The 13,443-nt window shown below is 45.6% G+C and overlaps 1 protein-coding gene across 2 annotated transcripts in view; it reads right to left on the reverse strand.

The window, feature by feature from the left end:
* Positions 1-12,503, reverse strand: part of LOC142802709 (uncharacterized) — a 162,092-nt gene extending 149,589 nt beyond the window's left edge. The window contains exon 1 of one of the 2 annotated variants that reach the window (XM_075887705.1): positions 11,738-12,473. In XM_075887705.1, the coding sequence (XP_075743820.1) occupies positions 11,738-11,866 (129 nt within the window). In that variant the 5' untranslated portion in view covers positions 11,867-12,473. Of the gene's footprint in view, positions 1-11,737 lie in introns of both variants that reach the window. The other variant, XM_075887704.1, reaches the window with a different exon arrangement.
* Positions 12,504-13,443: the final 940 nt, after the last annotated feature.

Here is a 13,443-nt window from a genome sequence, read left to right on the forward strand (position 1 = left end):
TAACTTTCTTGTTTTGAGCACAGAAACAGTGTACGGTAGAAACAGCCGAGGACTCGACACGACAGCTATCATTTATGGAACGCTACCCAGCCTGGTGTATTCCTTGAAGAAGTAGCTAGAGAGTGTTATTATTTTTATTGCATGGCGTAACAAATGACTATTCCAGGAGATATGTTAATTTCACTCAACAGCCCCAGCTCACATAAAATATATGCAGAATCAAACTATAGATGTCTGCCATTTTTCCATTTTAAAGGGGTACTTATAAGCACGTGGGTCCTGCAAGAAAGACGAAGGCGACAGTGCATACGGGCATCTGCACACTTTTAATGCAGACCTCAACAACGAGAAAGATAAGGAACTCTCTGGCGCGCGGTAAATAAAAAGACCGACCCGCTGCTGCTTTCTCAGCTTCTTAAAATACCACCTCTGTCTTCACGTCGCGACACTAGTGGAGGTGCTGGGGCCTCCAACCAGATGCAGGAAAGCGTTGTTCGGGACCGTAAACCCAGTCAAGAGCCTCAACATCTTGTTACGACTCCAGTACACGGATTCAGCCGGGCCCTACTAGGCCCAAGTCAAGAACTCTTGACTGCATCTCTTCTTATCAACATGGCAGCTCCTTCAACGTCTGCGAATTTTCCTCCGGCCCAGACGGCTATTCCTTCCCAAGTAATTTTTGAGCCTCCTCGTGTTCCCGAAGTCTTTCAAGAGAACCGTACGAAGATGTCGAGGACTGGCTCGACCAGTTCGAGCGAAGCGCTGTGGTGAATCGCTGGAGCACGCAAGAGAAACTTGGTCGTGCCTACTTCGCAATGGAAAATAGCGCTCGCACATGGTACAAGAGCAGGGAGCCTACTTAACAAACCTGGAAAAATTCTGCCAAAAGCTTCTCTGGACGATCCTGAGTGCAGACTGACGGGATCTTGCACAACAGATGACTGAAGCCCACGTGCAAAAGCCGAACGAAAGCGTCGCCATGTTCGCTGAGGATATGGCCCGTCTATTTCGCCGCACTGACACTGACATGCCCGAGGTTAGGAAAGTTCATCACCTGATGCGGGGAGTTAAGGAACCCCCTTTCGCCGGCCTTGCACGAAAGCCGCCAACAGCAATGGATAAATTTACTAAAGAGGCGACTGTCATCGAGCCGGCGCTCCGGCAACAATGCCGCCACTTTGTCCGCCTGCCCGACCAAACGCCTGTTGGTGCCGCCGCTCAAAATGCTGCCATTTCCGAAAGCTCTCTACGGCAAACGATTAGGCATATCCTGCGGGAAGAGCTGCGGGCCCTCGGCCTTTCGTCTACCGAGCCTTCAGTTGCTTCTGTTGGGGAAATCGTGCGCCACGAACTACAGCAAGCCTTTCCATCACCGGTGCCACCACCAGAACCACGTCCATTGACATATGCTAATGCCATCCGCCGTTCTCTGCCAGCCCCAGAAGAGGCACCCTTTCAGCCACGGCCCGTTACCTTGCCTTGGCGGCAGCGAGAACCTGTGCGGCAACCACCAGTATGCCGGACCGACTAGTGGCGTACTGCTGACCGCCGACCGACCGCTTTGTTTCCACTGCGGCGAACCAGGCCACATCTCGTGCTACTGCCATCATCGAGAAGCCCGGTTTGGAAACTTTTCTCGTCCCGCTTCATTTTATTTTCAAGACTTTCGTGACCATGGTGCTGATCACCTGCAGACCAACCAAGTGTCTTCACTAAGTCGTCGCTCGCGGTCTCCCTCGCCTGCTTGAGGTCACACTTTCCCGAATCGCCAAAGTTACGCTGACTTCGTCGGAAACCGCTCGCCAAGCCCGTGCCGGGGAAACTAACTGCCGTGACCTCCGATGCAAGGTTGCCAATTACCGAGACGCCAAAAAGACCCCCTTGCCTCTACACAAAGACGACATGACGACGGTGATGACAAAGATGACAACCACGAGTACTAATGCCGATGAATTTGTACGTGCCGACCTCAGCGTTATTACAGACGGACACTACGTAACAGCAGTGGTTGACACTGGTGCTGACGTTTCTAATATGCGACAAGAGCTCGACGACCGCCTTAAAGGAGAACTGACATCAAATTTCAAGATCGAAATGTGCCCACCATTCGATAGCTTGGTATGCATAGGTCTTCTTGGCCAAATTTGAACGGCATCCGTCGCGTCTAAGTTATTTTAATTTGATGTCAAACAGCATAGAAAAGCTAAGGAGAAAAAACGGAAAATAGACTGCCCTGTGACATCAACACTAGTGCTGCGTGTTGGGTGTGATACATTCCACAAATATCATCCTGAGTGACGATGCCCTAGTATTGATGACGTGTACGATCCGAGTGTTCTTATCGTGGCGCCGACTGAGACACACGAGCGAACATGGATGAAACGTGCATCTTCGGGCACCTCTGCAGTGCTGCTTGGAACGGCGTCCGTTTCGAAATCACTGTTCTGCAAAAAGGTCGATTGAAGCAAAAATTATTCGCAATGTCGCGAATCGCGGGGATTCCAAGCTCCAGGCTATCTTATTGAACCCGAGTCGACACGTTGTACGGCGACCACAGCAATGCAGGTGACAAAGCATGACTGAATGGGTCCGCATAGCAGACGAAACGTTTGTGAAGCAGCTGAGTCTGACGTCACTCTTTTCTGTGGAGAAGTGATCAGCTGTGGCGTGACCTGGAGGTGACCGCGAGGTACCGCCACTGCTGGTGCTCCCAGCGCTAAAAACGGCGGGATTGCCGACTTATTTAATAATGCTAGATCCCAGTAATATAAATAATAAAAGTGATCGTAATTCATCCCTCAGTTGCGTTTTAGGTCGTGAATCGCAGCTACGGGGTCTATAGCTACTCGCTGAAGCAAAACTCTTGGCATGAGTAAATTTGATGTCAGTGCTCCTTTAAGAAGGTCAAGATGCCATGGAGTGGGCCGAGCATAAGGAGTGCTGGTGGACAGCTAATGACGCCAATCGGTAAATGCACCGCTCGGCTCATAATCGGTTATTTGAGCTTCGTCGCCACTTTTGTCATTTTACCGGACTGTTGTAAAGAGCTGATTGGGGGTATGGAATTTTTTCGAGAGTATGGTGCTGTCATGAACATTCCAGAACGTATCGTCACCTTTTCCGCCCATTCATACGTCGACCCCACCACTACTACAACATCATTTACTACAACATTTACGTGTAGCCGATGATGTGATGCTCCTGCCGAGATCTTGCTGCCTTGTGTCAGTGTTATGTGAACGCCCGTGCCATAACGAGGTGATAGCGGAACGAATAGACACGCTATTGCTTACGCAAGGTGTTTCAATAGCGAGCGGCTTTTCTGCCTACCCTCTTGTAAGCGATGCCGTGCCTCGGGCGAAAACTCTTTAAGCAGCCATTGGACACCGCAAAGTCAACGATGCCCAGTCTTAGGGCTATTTTTATCGTCTCCTGGTTGTAAAATGCTGCCGTGAAAGCTAATACTGGCAGCGCGTGATGTTAAGGCTTGGCATGTTTCAGAATCATCGAGAATACCATTGCAATCACGGAATAATGAATGCCTTCCACACAATGACTATGCATATGCCGAACTAGCTCGATCTTTAGGCTCCTCGCTTGCAGAAGAACAGTCTGATGGCACTGAAAATGTCACAAATACATCGCACAATAATGCTCTAAAGAGGTGGGTGTTCCAATGCCTCAATACCTCCCAGCTACCACTGCAGACTATGTAACAAAGATGCCCTCATCAGCTAACAGTAGCGGTTACCAGACGAGTTAGAACGCTGGAACTGGGTGTCCAGTACGCAAGCGCCACCCTCCAAGACGGACAAAGGACTACGCGATTTGTTATTACCCTCTTGATGAGAGGTCTTGTAGTTTGGTTCGGTTGTGCATTACAATGTCTTTTGTGTTCTTTTTATTTCATTTTGTTGTTAAGAGATAAGTACCAAGATCTATTTTTGGCTTTTTATCTAGATTTCTCTACTTTTTGAGTATGAATGTGAAAGTTTCCGAGGTGTTGTTTATAATGTAACAATGTTTATCAGACATTATTGATGTGATGATGTCAAGTGAGGTCATCTAATGGCAATTCACAAAACATCCGTTAGAGTAGTTTGTAAAGGTTGTGAAACAGGCCATTTGGCCATCAACATATTGTATTCAATAAGGAAGAAAAATAAAAGAACAGGTGGCCTTTCGCTCTTTGTTCATCGGCATCTGACTACTGCGGTCATATATTCGAGGCCTCCTGTCAAATGCTGTGCGCAAGCCTTGGTTGAATGGGGAGCTGCAATATCAGTCGTATGATCGCGACGCAAGATTTTGCAGGCAAGCGATCGCCGGCAGTGCCACCTGTACATGTGTGACAAAAAAAAAAGCAAAACTTGAACTCTTGCGCATCGTAAAGTTGCCTCAAGTGCGTAAAATACAATATCAGGTTATAAACATTTGTTTTCAAGCAAGATAAGTTGCCCTGCGAGGATTTCTTGTCCTACCAAGAGACTGGCAACATCGCTGTTGGGTGATTCTAGCGGTCATTTTTTGTCGACATTTAGCATCAACTTAATATTATAATTCCCCCTTTTTCTTTACAGGACGTCAGGATGCTTGTTGCCACCAATGTCATAAACGATCTTCTCATATTCACCACGATCAAAAAAAATTTTTGCGTGGTAGACAGTTTCTTTAGGGAGCTTCGCCCTAAAATGTGAAGACAAACTAAGTGCGTCTTCCTGGTTGCCTCGTTGTTGCCAAGTGGCTTCGGTAGGTGAAGCCTTGGTGTTTACAAAGGCAGTTCTCGTGCCCAGGCTATACACAAAGAGACGCCCCCTGCACGAAGAAGGTTGACAGCCAAAGCATTTGGATATCCACATAGGGCACAGTGGCAATTTTTTCTGCGATGATAGATGACTAGTAGGCACTTAGGCACTGTGAGCAGGCTGTTTGCTCTAAAATAGACAGATGAAGTAGACCTCTGTGCTTCCTGGATGTGTTGCTGCTACCAAGTTAGCTTGGAAAGCCCAAGAAAACGTGAATAGCCTTCCTGCGATATATACGCACAAACTGACAACCCACCAGGACATGTGGCTACTTGGCTTTATTGAGTGAGACGTAATGAAGAGACGCTCCATATACGTACAAATCCATGCACATAGATATGTTAAACAGCCGCATACATTTTATATTAGCAGTTGTTTGCAGTTGCATCAGGCAGCAGACACATAGATATTATTAACACCAGAAGCGTAAGCTGATCTGAAGTGCTGGTGTTTGTGCTGGGGCTCACGAAGGTGGTAGCCCTCAACACTGCGACACAAATTAACCTCAGCGCAAGGCGCCTAACTACAATTGATGTTAACCAAACTTGATGACTGTATCATGGGAGCACATTAGTGATTTTCATATAGATGTTGATAGCCAGTATTGCAACCAGAATTGACATGTTTCACGAACATCAGTGTCTATTTGTAAAGTATTTCCAAGACTTAGCATGACCCTAAGGTAGAATAAGCGATTGCCACGCATAATGATAGGGTTCGATTCTTGCTGAGACACATTTATCCTTTGCATTCATCCGGACAACACTGCCTATGTGAACTTTTTCTTAACGGTTAAGCGCTGAAATTGCCCATGAGTGTTCTCACCATTCCTGGGCAGATATAAAATGTCTCTCACCTGAGGGACATACCCACCATTTAACGAAGAACGTGACCATGACAGCACCCTGACGTGGGCGGCTAGACAGACAGACATGCAGATAGATCCCGAAAGTGCTTGCAGTGTGCAAAGAAATGCTTCGCATTTATTAATGATTATTGACACAGAGACAACCATCGTTCATGGGCCAGCCATTTTGTTATGCGCCTCTTCTTCTTTTACTTTGCATCAGCTCCTTTTGCAGCTCCACCAAGGTATCACTCTTCATTATGACAGTATATGTACAGCCATGGCCTCCGAGATAGCGAAGTGCGGCGCGTCCCTCTCCGGCCGTCCGAATCACCGCGCTCCCCAGCAAAGTGAACGAGTATCACCTCGCCCGCCCGGCTACCATGAGAGGGCGCGAGTTTTGGCAACGGCAACACCACGGCTGACAGCAGAGCGCATGGGATTCCAGCGTGCACATGTTCTTTTTTTTTTCGCGTAACAGCAAGAATCACCACTAGAGTCTTCTGACTGAACTGAAGGAATGTATTTTTCGGCGGGCGTTACAGCAGACCACAAAGCGGATGGGATTTCAGCAAGAGCACGTTTTTTTTTTTTCCTCCACGTACGATCAAGAATCATCGCCAGAATCTTCTGGCTGAACTGAAGAAAGGTATTTTTTTTTTGTTACTGCATTTATTTTGGTCCCATTTACGAAGAAAAGCATGGCAACTGCAGCATTTTCCTGATAGGAAATTGTAAGGAGGTATACACTCGCCTGTGGCAATATTCCTTTTTTTTTTCACGGTCTGTTTTAGCTCGCTGCTAAACACCTCGATTTGAGAAATATAGAGACATTCTAGCATCCCTCCTTTCCGGAAACTTCTGTAAGGGAAACTGGGCTAATTGTCGTCGTTGATTTTATTGCTCTCCAATCCTGCCTCATAATTTTACTGTTATATCTCGCACGAATATTTATGAGATGGTCAACCAAAGCACAGTTATGCTCTAGGCAACTGAGTGCCCAGTTCATGTCATTGAAGTAAGGCATATGAAAAGTAATTTTGCTGGAATATTGTAGAAGGCTTCGATTAGCCCACCTACATTCGCTCCCCACGTTTTAACAGTGAAGGTGCCTGAGTTGCGATCGTCTTTTTTTCATCATCTGAACTTTGATTATGTTTTGATCGCACAATAGAAATATCAGTACTCTCAACTGCATCCAAATCCAAGGGTCAAACATGTAGCATAACGGCATCTTTCTAATGAAAACCAAGTACTCACTGAAGGAGAAAACAAGCAAAGCATTTTGATGTTCGTTCTTAGATTGTCCAACGTATCCATTGAACACTGTAAAATTCACAGGGCGAATGGGTGACAATAAAAGACTAGAGCGTGCCTGTAACCAGCCCGTGGTCGTCGCAGAACCAGTGACATTCAATCTAGACATAGTCTAGACGCATTTAGACCGCCTGCTCCCTCCTCCCTGCATCCTGCTTCTGTGGCTCGACGGGAAGATTCTTCAAACGGCGTTATAATGAAAAGCAGCGCTGGTTCCATGAAAGGAAAAAAAAGCAAGCCTTTTATTGGAGTGTAACCCGTGAAAATAGAGCGCGGCACTATTCTGACTTCACTTGTTGATTGCGCTGTCATTTTTTTTTCTTTGCCAGTGCCGTCCCTACAATACAGACTGCAAACTTCGATGTACAGTAAGTTTCCAGCCCATCCGGATCCCTTGCAGAGGTATCGCAGTTATAAGCGCCATAATATGGGCAACGCAAGTCTACAGCGAAACAAGTCAATTTGAGAATATATACGCCCAAGGATTGACTTCACCTCTCTTACACCTTGGGTTGACATTTCCGAATGAATACTAAGTTATATTAAAGCACAAAACCATTTTTTTCTCGCCACATATAAGCTTTGCCAACAGCGTGACAGCCCTTTTGACCGACAGAAAGAGCGATGCCGTGCGGAGACAAGAGAGGACCATGCCCACCACTCGAAACACGCGCTCTTCATACGATTGGGACAGCCCGAGAGAAAACCGCCGCGCGCCCGCAATCGGAAGCCATAGTACAGCACTCATAGATTGAAACAGGCATCTTTAGGGCTCTGGAGCACAAATACTTATGTTTTGACTGTCTTCGTTTGCCCATATCAGTGTAATGTCAAACAGAATGCGTACATCAAAGCCAATATTATTTCTAGAGACCAGATTTGCTTCGACAAGATGTGGCACTTTTGAGCAATTTTACATATAAGTTGTCATCTGAAAAAAATTCATGGTGCATTTCAATCGTTAGGTACTGTACAAAGGCACTAAATAAAGGCATTGCTTATTGTATTCCTGCGGAGTCGGGTGATTTTTCACAGCTCGCAACCACGTCCCTACATACCCAATGAGGGGAATGCCTAGCGGCTGGTCATAAAAGGAAGCAAGCAGGCTGCACCTTCGTCCACTGGACAGTGCCACATGTACACCTGGAAGCAGATCACCAACTGCTGCCTATCGAACTCTCTGCAGAAGTACTCTACTACGAAGAACGGCAACGGGGCGTCGAACTTGTAACACTACAGGCAAGGAAATACCTCACTACATATCTAGTTCTCTCGAAATGGCACCGCTTGGGATGAAGACAGAGCTCTACCCTAAGGCTGTGTATTTCAAAGGTGTTTAGAAGTACTTGAAGCATTTGGAGCATTACTTAACGTGTAATGATATAGCAGCAGCAAACTGGTTTGCTGCCACTCACAAAATTGCCCTGGGCACTAGTGATGACAGAACACTAAGCAAATGTGGAAAAGAGAACAAGAGGCATCAGTACACACAGTCAAGGGCTCACTGCGTCAAGACCAGACAACAACTAATCTAAACGAAAGAGGAGTAAGCAGGAGCAAAAATGTGAAGTATGCAGCATGGGACACTCATAAGAAATGTCTTAGTTTAGAAACATTCCATTTGTTGGTAATGTTTAGAAGTAAGTTATTCGAAAAAGCATGTCCCGAAAACTAGAGCAAGACCAAGCAATTGTGCGCCTGAATCTTCGAATGAGGACTCGAATTTGGTTAATGTAACACAATCGCGTTACGAAGAGCGTAGAAGTTCAGAAGCAGAGAGTACCAGTCTAGGTTTTCACATGTAAAATGTGAACCAGGCCAAAGGCAACTTTGCCCATATACGTAAAAGGACAGAGTGATATGGTGATTAAGTACAAAGACGAGAGCATGATGTTATGTGGCATTGTTGTAAAGGACAATGGCAGGAAGTAAGAAGTTCTGAATGGAAAAAATTTGATGGAATGCTTAAAACTTGAATGGCTTGAACTTGGCCATATTGTGGCCGAAGCACGAGCTGTGGCTCTAATACACAAGTACCTGGGCATGTTCTCAACAAAAGTTAGAACAGTACAATATTTCAAGTACATATACTAAAAAACTCGGCCCCGCTCTCGTGTTTTGTTCCGCAAGAAAATATTTGTTTGCATTGCAGGAGAAAGTTGAGCAGCAACTAGGCTACACCACTAATCACCATTGCGAAGGAAAATGAGAGCGTATGTTGACCTGAGGAGGACAAAACAACAATATCCATTTGTTGAACACATATCGTTACCCACCTCTAGGATGAAAGAACTTGTACACGGCCCAAGCAGGCGGAAAAGTGCTTTCTGCACAGAGCTCATTTTTGCCATGTCAACAACCACTCCTACTTACACCAGGGAAGCAACCTTTGTTTACAGTAAGCGCAAGTCTCGGGTGCTTACTGCAAGCTCCATATTTCAGGCGATAACAGATGAGGTGCTTCACAGCATCTTGACACAAAAGATGCATCAGCAATGTGACCTCACTATGACAGAGTTTGACATCCGTGATTGCCAGCAAGCATGGGAATACATCTTGCAGGGATTGAGGAAATCTAATGCTCTAGGTAAGTGCCTATTGTTTTAATTCTTTCACAAATATGTGACATATTTCAGTTGCAAGGTCAGTGAAGAAGACATTCACCCTACAAACACGTAAAAAAGGGCAATCTTCCAAGCCCTACAGCCAACAACAGTTATCGAGCTCAACCTAAATTTGGGAAGGTAGAACTTACAGTTAAATGTTTTTCAAGAACACTTGGACAGTAGCAGAGATATTCTACCAGCTACTGAATAAAAATAAAGAATGGTCATAGGAAAGATAACACCGCAAAACATACAAAGCTAAGAAACAGTTGCATGCAGAAAAGGACTGATAATCTATGATGTCTAGAAATCGCCCATAATGTTTTTCTATGTGTCGTCCTATCGCTAAGGTACCCTGACTTTTCACGTTAGCCATGTTTTGACCGGTGAATTGTGTTCGTCAGACTTTATGTCTTATGCCAATTTTGATAAGTACACTGTACAAAAAGTGACCACAATAGCACCCGGACAGAGGCGAATAGAGAGAAAAAATTGAAGCGCTTTTGGCTCACCAAGAAACGTTTCACATTTAAAGTTACTCTCTGAACTTTCTTTCCAGTATATGTGTGCTGTCAAATTCCTGCAATGTGTAATACAGCTTGGCTGATGAAGGAGTTTCACACAATGAAACAGCCTCCCAACAATTTCGACGCACAGCCCTTAGCCGCCCATTCGTGCAATGAGCAGCGGCCAGCATAGCCAATACAGCATACGAGTACAACGTGGAATTTAAGCAGAGTGCAGCAAGCCTCTGTGATAGTGTCTGCAATGCCTCGAGCCTGCTCGTTTTTCTTGTGGGAGTGTAATGCATGCCATTCGCACACAGGCACGAGAAAGTGAGTTAAACTGCGATGCTTGAGAGAAAAACGTGCATAGGTCTTAGGCACACTTGGTGTATATAACGCAAAACTATCGTGCAGTCACCGATGACACCGCCTTTAAGGCATACGGCAATGGTACGCATTGATGACATTAGTAGAAATTAAGTGCTGCATGAACAAAGGTTTGTATGAAACAGCTGTTGTAGAATCGGCCACGCAGTGCCTTCTCTAGTTTCCTGATTAGCAAGGAAGTCACCCCCTTCCCCCCCACTTTAGGTCAATGCAATATCGAAACACCAAAATAGCTACACTTGAAATTCACAGTAGGCAGTATCGAATTGGTCGAATACTTCTTATACTTGCCTCTTTGTGATCATCATCAGCCTCACTACGTCCACTGCATAGCAAAGCCTTTTGTCATGTTCTGCCATTCAACACTGTCCTGTGCTTGCTGCTGCCCCATTATACTTGGAAGTGTGGCAGTTTGGGCTAGTTGGTATGACATGATAGTTATAGTTATCCCCATCATACTCTCACACTTCTTAATTTCAGCTTCCCCTCTTTCTGTCTGCCACTGAAATGCTTGCTTTCTTTTAGAATCCATGCGAATACCATTAATGACCAGAGGTTATCCTGCGTACGCACTACGTGCCATGCCCATTTCTTTTTCGTTTACAGTCCCACTGCACACACCCTTTTGTTTCCAGTCCAACTCTACACTTTTTCTGTCTGTTAAAATTACTGTCTTTTTTTGTTTTGTTTTGCACTGCTCAGTGCATCCACAATTTAAGGTGACCCCGCTGTGTAAGCATCAAGCTTTCTGCTCCGTAGGTGTGTACAAGGAGGATGCAGCTGTTTTATACCTTCCCTGTTCAGGAATAGGATAATATACCATTCACGATTTTAGACTGCTCTTCGAACGTGCTCCAACCCATCTTTATTAACCTAGTATTCCTTTACAACTTTCAGTCTCGCCACTCGTCTCTTTGCAAAGTGCTGTTCTCTGCCGTGATTGTTGCATAATACTTTCACGCTCTCTAGTGTTCAGACCAACTCTTCTGCTTTCCTGGTTCAATAAAGTAATCATGAGCTGCAATTCGTCCCCCGAGTTACTCGTTGATGAATTGTCATCACAGAATCGCAGGTTATGAATGTGTACTCTCGATTACTTCATACCCATAACTTTTGCCAATCTAGGGCCCTGAAAACTTCGTGTAAGCACGCGGTGAATAGCAATAGGGAGATCATGTTTCTACCTAGACCTTTTTTTTTTATTGAGATTCACTCATTTTTTTTTAAGAACACAGGTCACTCACAAAGCTTCAACATTCAAAATCTTACCTGATCTTTTGGCCTCTTCAACAAATGTGCTTTCGGTGCCTCCGATGCATTCTGTTCATTAACGAAGATCGATGGCACCACGGCAGCCCTTAATTGAGCAGACTTTATCGGACTTTCCATCACACGCATTAACGATAAACACCGATGGTAGTTACTATCACGAAACTGCTTCCAGCAGAGAACAGTGGTTCTTGAAGGCTCCTAAATTCCTTCTTTTCACCATCGCGATGCACTGCACAGCTTGTTTTTTCTTCCGTTGGAGGTTGTGACGCGGTACATCATTTCGTTCGAAAATGCTTCTTCATCCGTACGGAGGGCGAAATGCCGCGGTGGTGATAAGGGTTGGTTCTCCATCCAGTAGCAGCTCTTCAAAGCGTGAATTATAAGCGTACAAGGTGTCTATTCTCCCGGCAACCGGGATAATTGTTCAAAAAATCTTTCTCCCGGCGGTCGCTCCCCATTAGCTCTGTTATGTCACGTGACTAACTGCCGTGGGCCAGAGCGTTATTTTTAGGCACAGCATTTTTAGGAAACTCTATGCCGTGGCAACTTTTACGATACTTTTGGCGGGACTGGTAGAGGTGTGAGCCAAAGAGCCGGCGCGCCGCCACCATTAGTTTTCGCTACCGATTGGCGCGCCGCCGCCGCCAACGTGTTCTTTTGGCGCGTTTTTTAAATAGGAATTTTTTTAGAGACGATACTCTTTCTTGGGGACATTCGACGCAAATATTTTGGTGTGTCTGTATGTCTGTACATTTGTCTGTTTGCCCGCTCCTAACAGCATCGGATATTTGAAACGGCCGACCCCATCCGCAGCGCCCACCTGTGTAGCTCAAAATTCAGCGTTCATACTTGTGCAATTGTCGATTAAAAATCAATTATTGCGCGTGTCTGTGGCACCATAACAACACTTATATATTCTGCATGTGTGGTTTTTACCAGAAGAGGCACGCATAGGTAATTTCAAGGACCGCAGCGCTTATCACGCTGCGCTGACCATCCAACGCTTGCTCGGAAAGGCGAGTGTTTCCAACGCTTTGATAAAACAAGTCGGTGGTAACACCTACCCATCACCTTGCGTTCTACACTTTATCACCTCTGAGGCTGGCGCGCACAGCCGTCTCAGCGCTATGCTCTTTGTTTTTGAAAGAAACTGCCAGATGGCGCTCATGTCTCACGTGTGACGTGACTTGATGCGCTCGTTCGCCTGCACTGCACGCTCGAGGCACTCTAACGCAGCGCCTCCAGAATACCATTCACCGATTTTCTTGAGCAGAACATCAAATAAATTTTTGTTCACTCGCTCCACATGCAAGCCTATCGTCTTTCGACGACATTTGCAGACTAAATGCAGATACGGGGCCAATTTTTTTTCAACTAGCCTACGTTTATTTTGCAGCTTCTGTCACCAGCCTGGCCTTCATTCTGTCCACTTCGCAAACGCATCGTAATGGGTTCACCTGCCATTCCAAGTAAATAGGTTTTTATCTCGGACCTAATTCAATTCCCTATAGATGCCGATTTGTCACGACCATGTTCCAAAAAGGACGTTACATATGTAGTTTGCTCGGCAAGTTGGCTTATAATATTTTTGGAAGAGCAAACTAACGAGCTCAACCTGACAGTGCATTGAGCGAAATGTTTATGGCGGAAAGTCCACAAACCCACGTACCAGAAGCGCATTCATGAAACCTAGGCAGAGGCGT

The sequence above is a fragment of the Rhipicephalus microplus genome, chromosome 3, assembly GCF_043290135.1.
Source record: "Rhipicephalus microplus isolate Deutch F79 chromosome 3, USDA_Rmic, whole genome shotgun sequence".
In the NCBI taxonomy this organism is placed as follows: domain Eukaryota; kingdom Metazoa; phylum Arthropoda; class Arachnida; order Ixodida; family Ixodidae; genus Rhipicephalus; species Rhipicephalus microplus.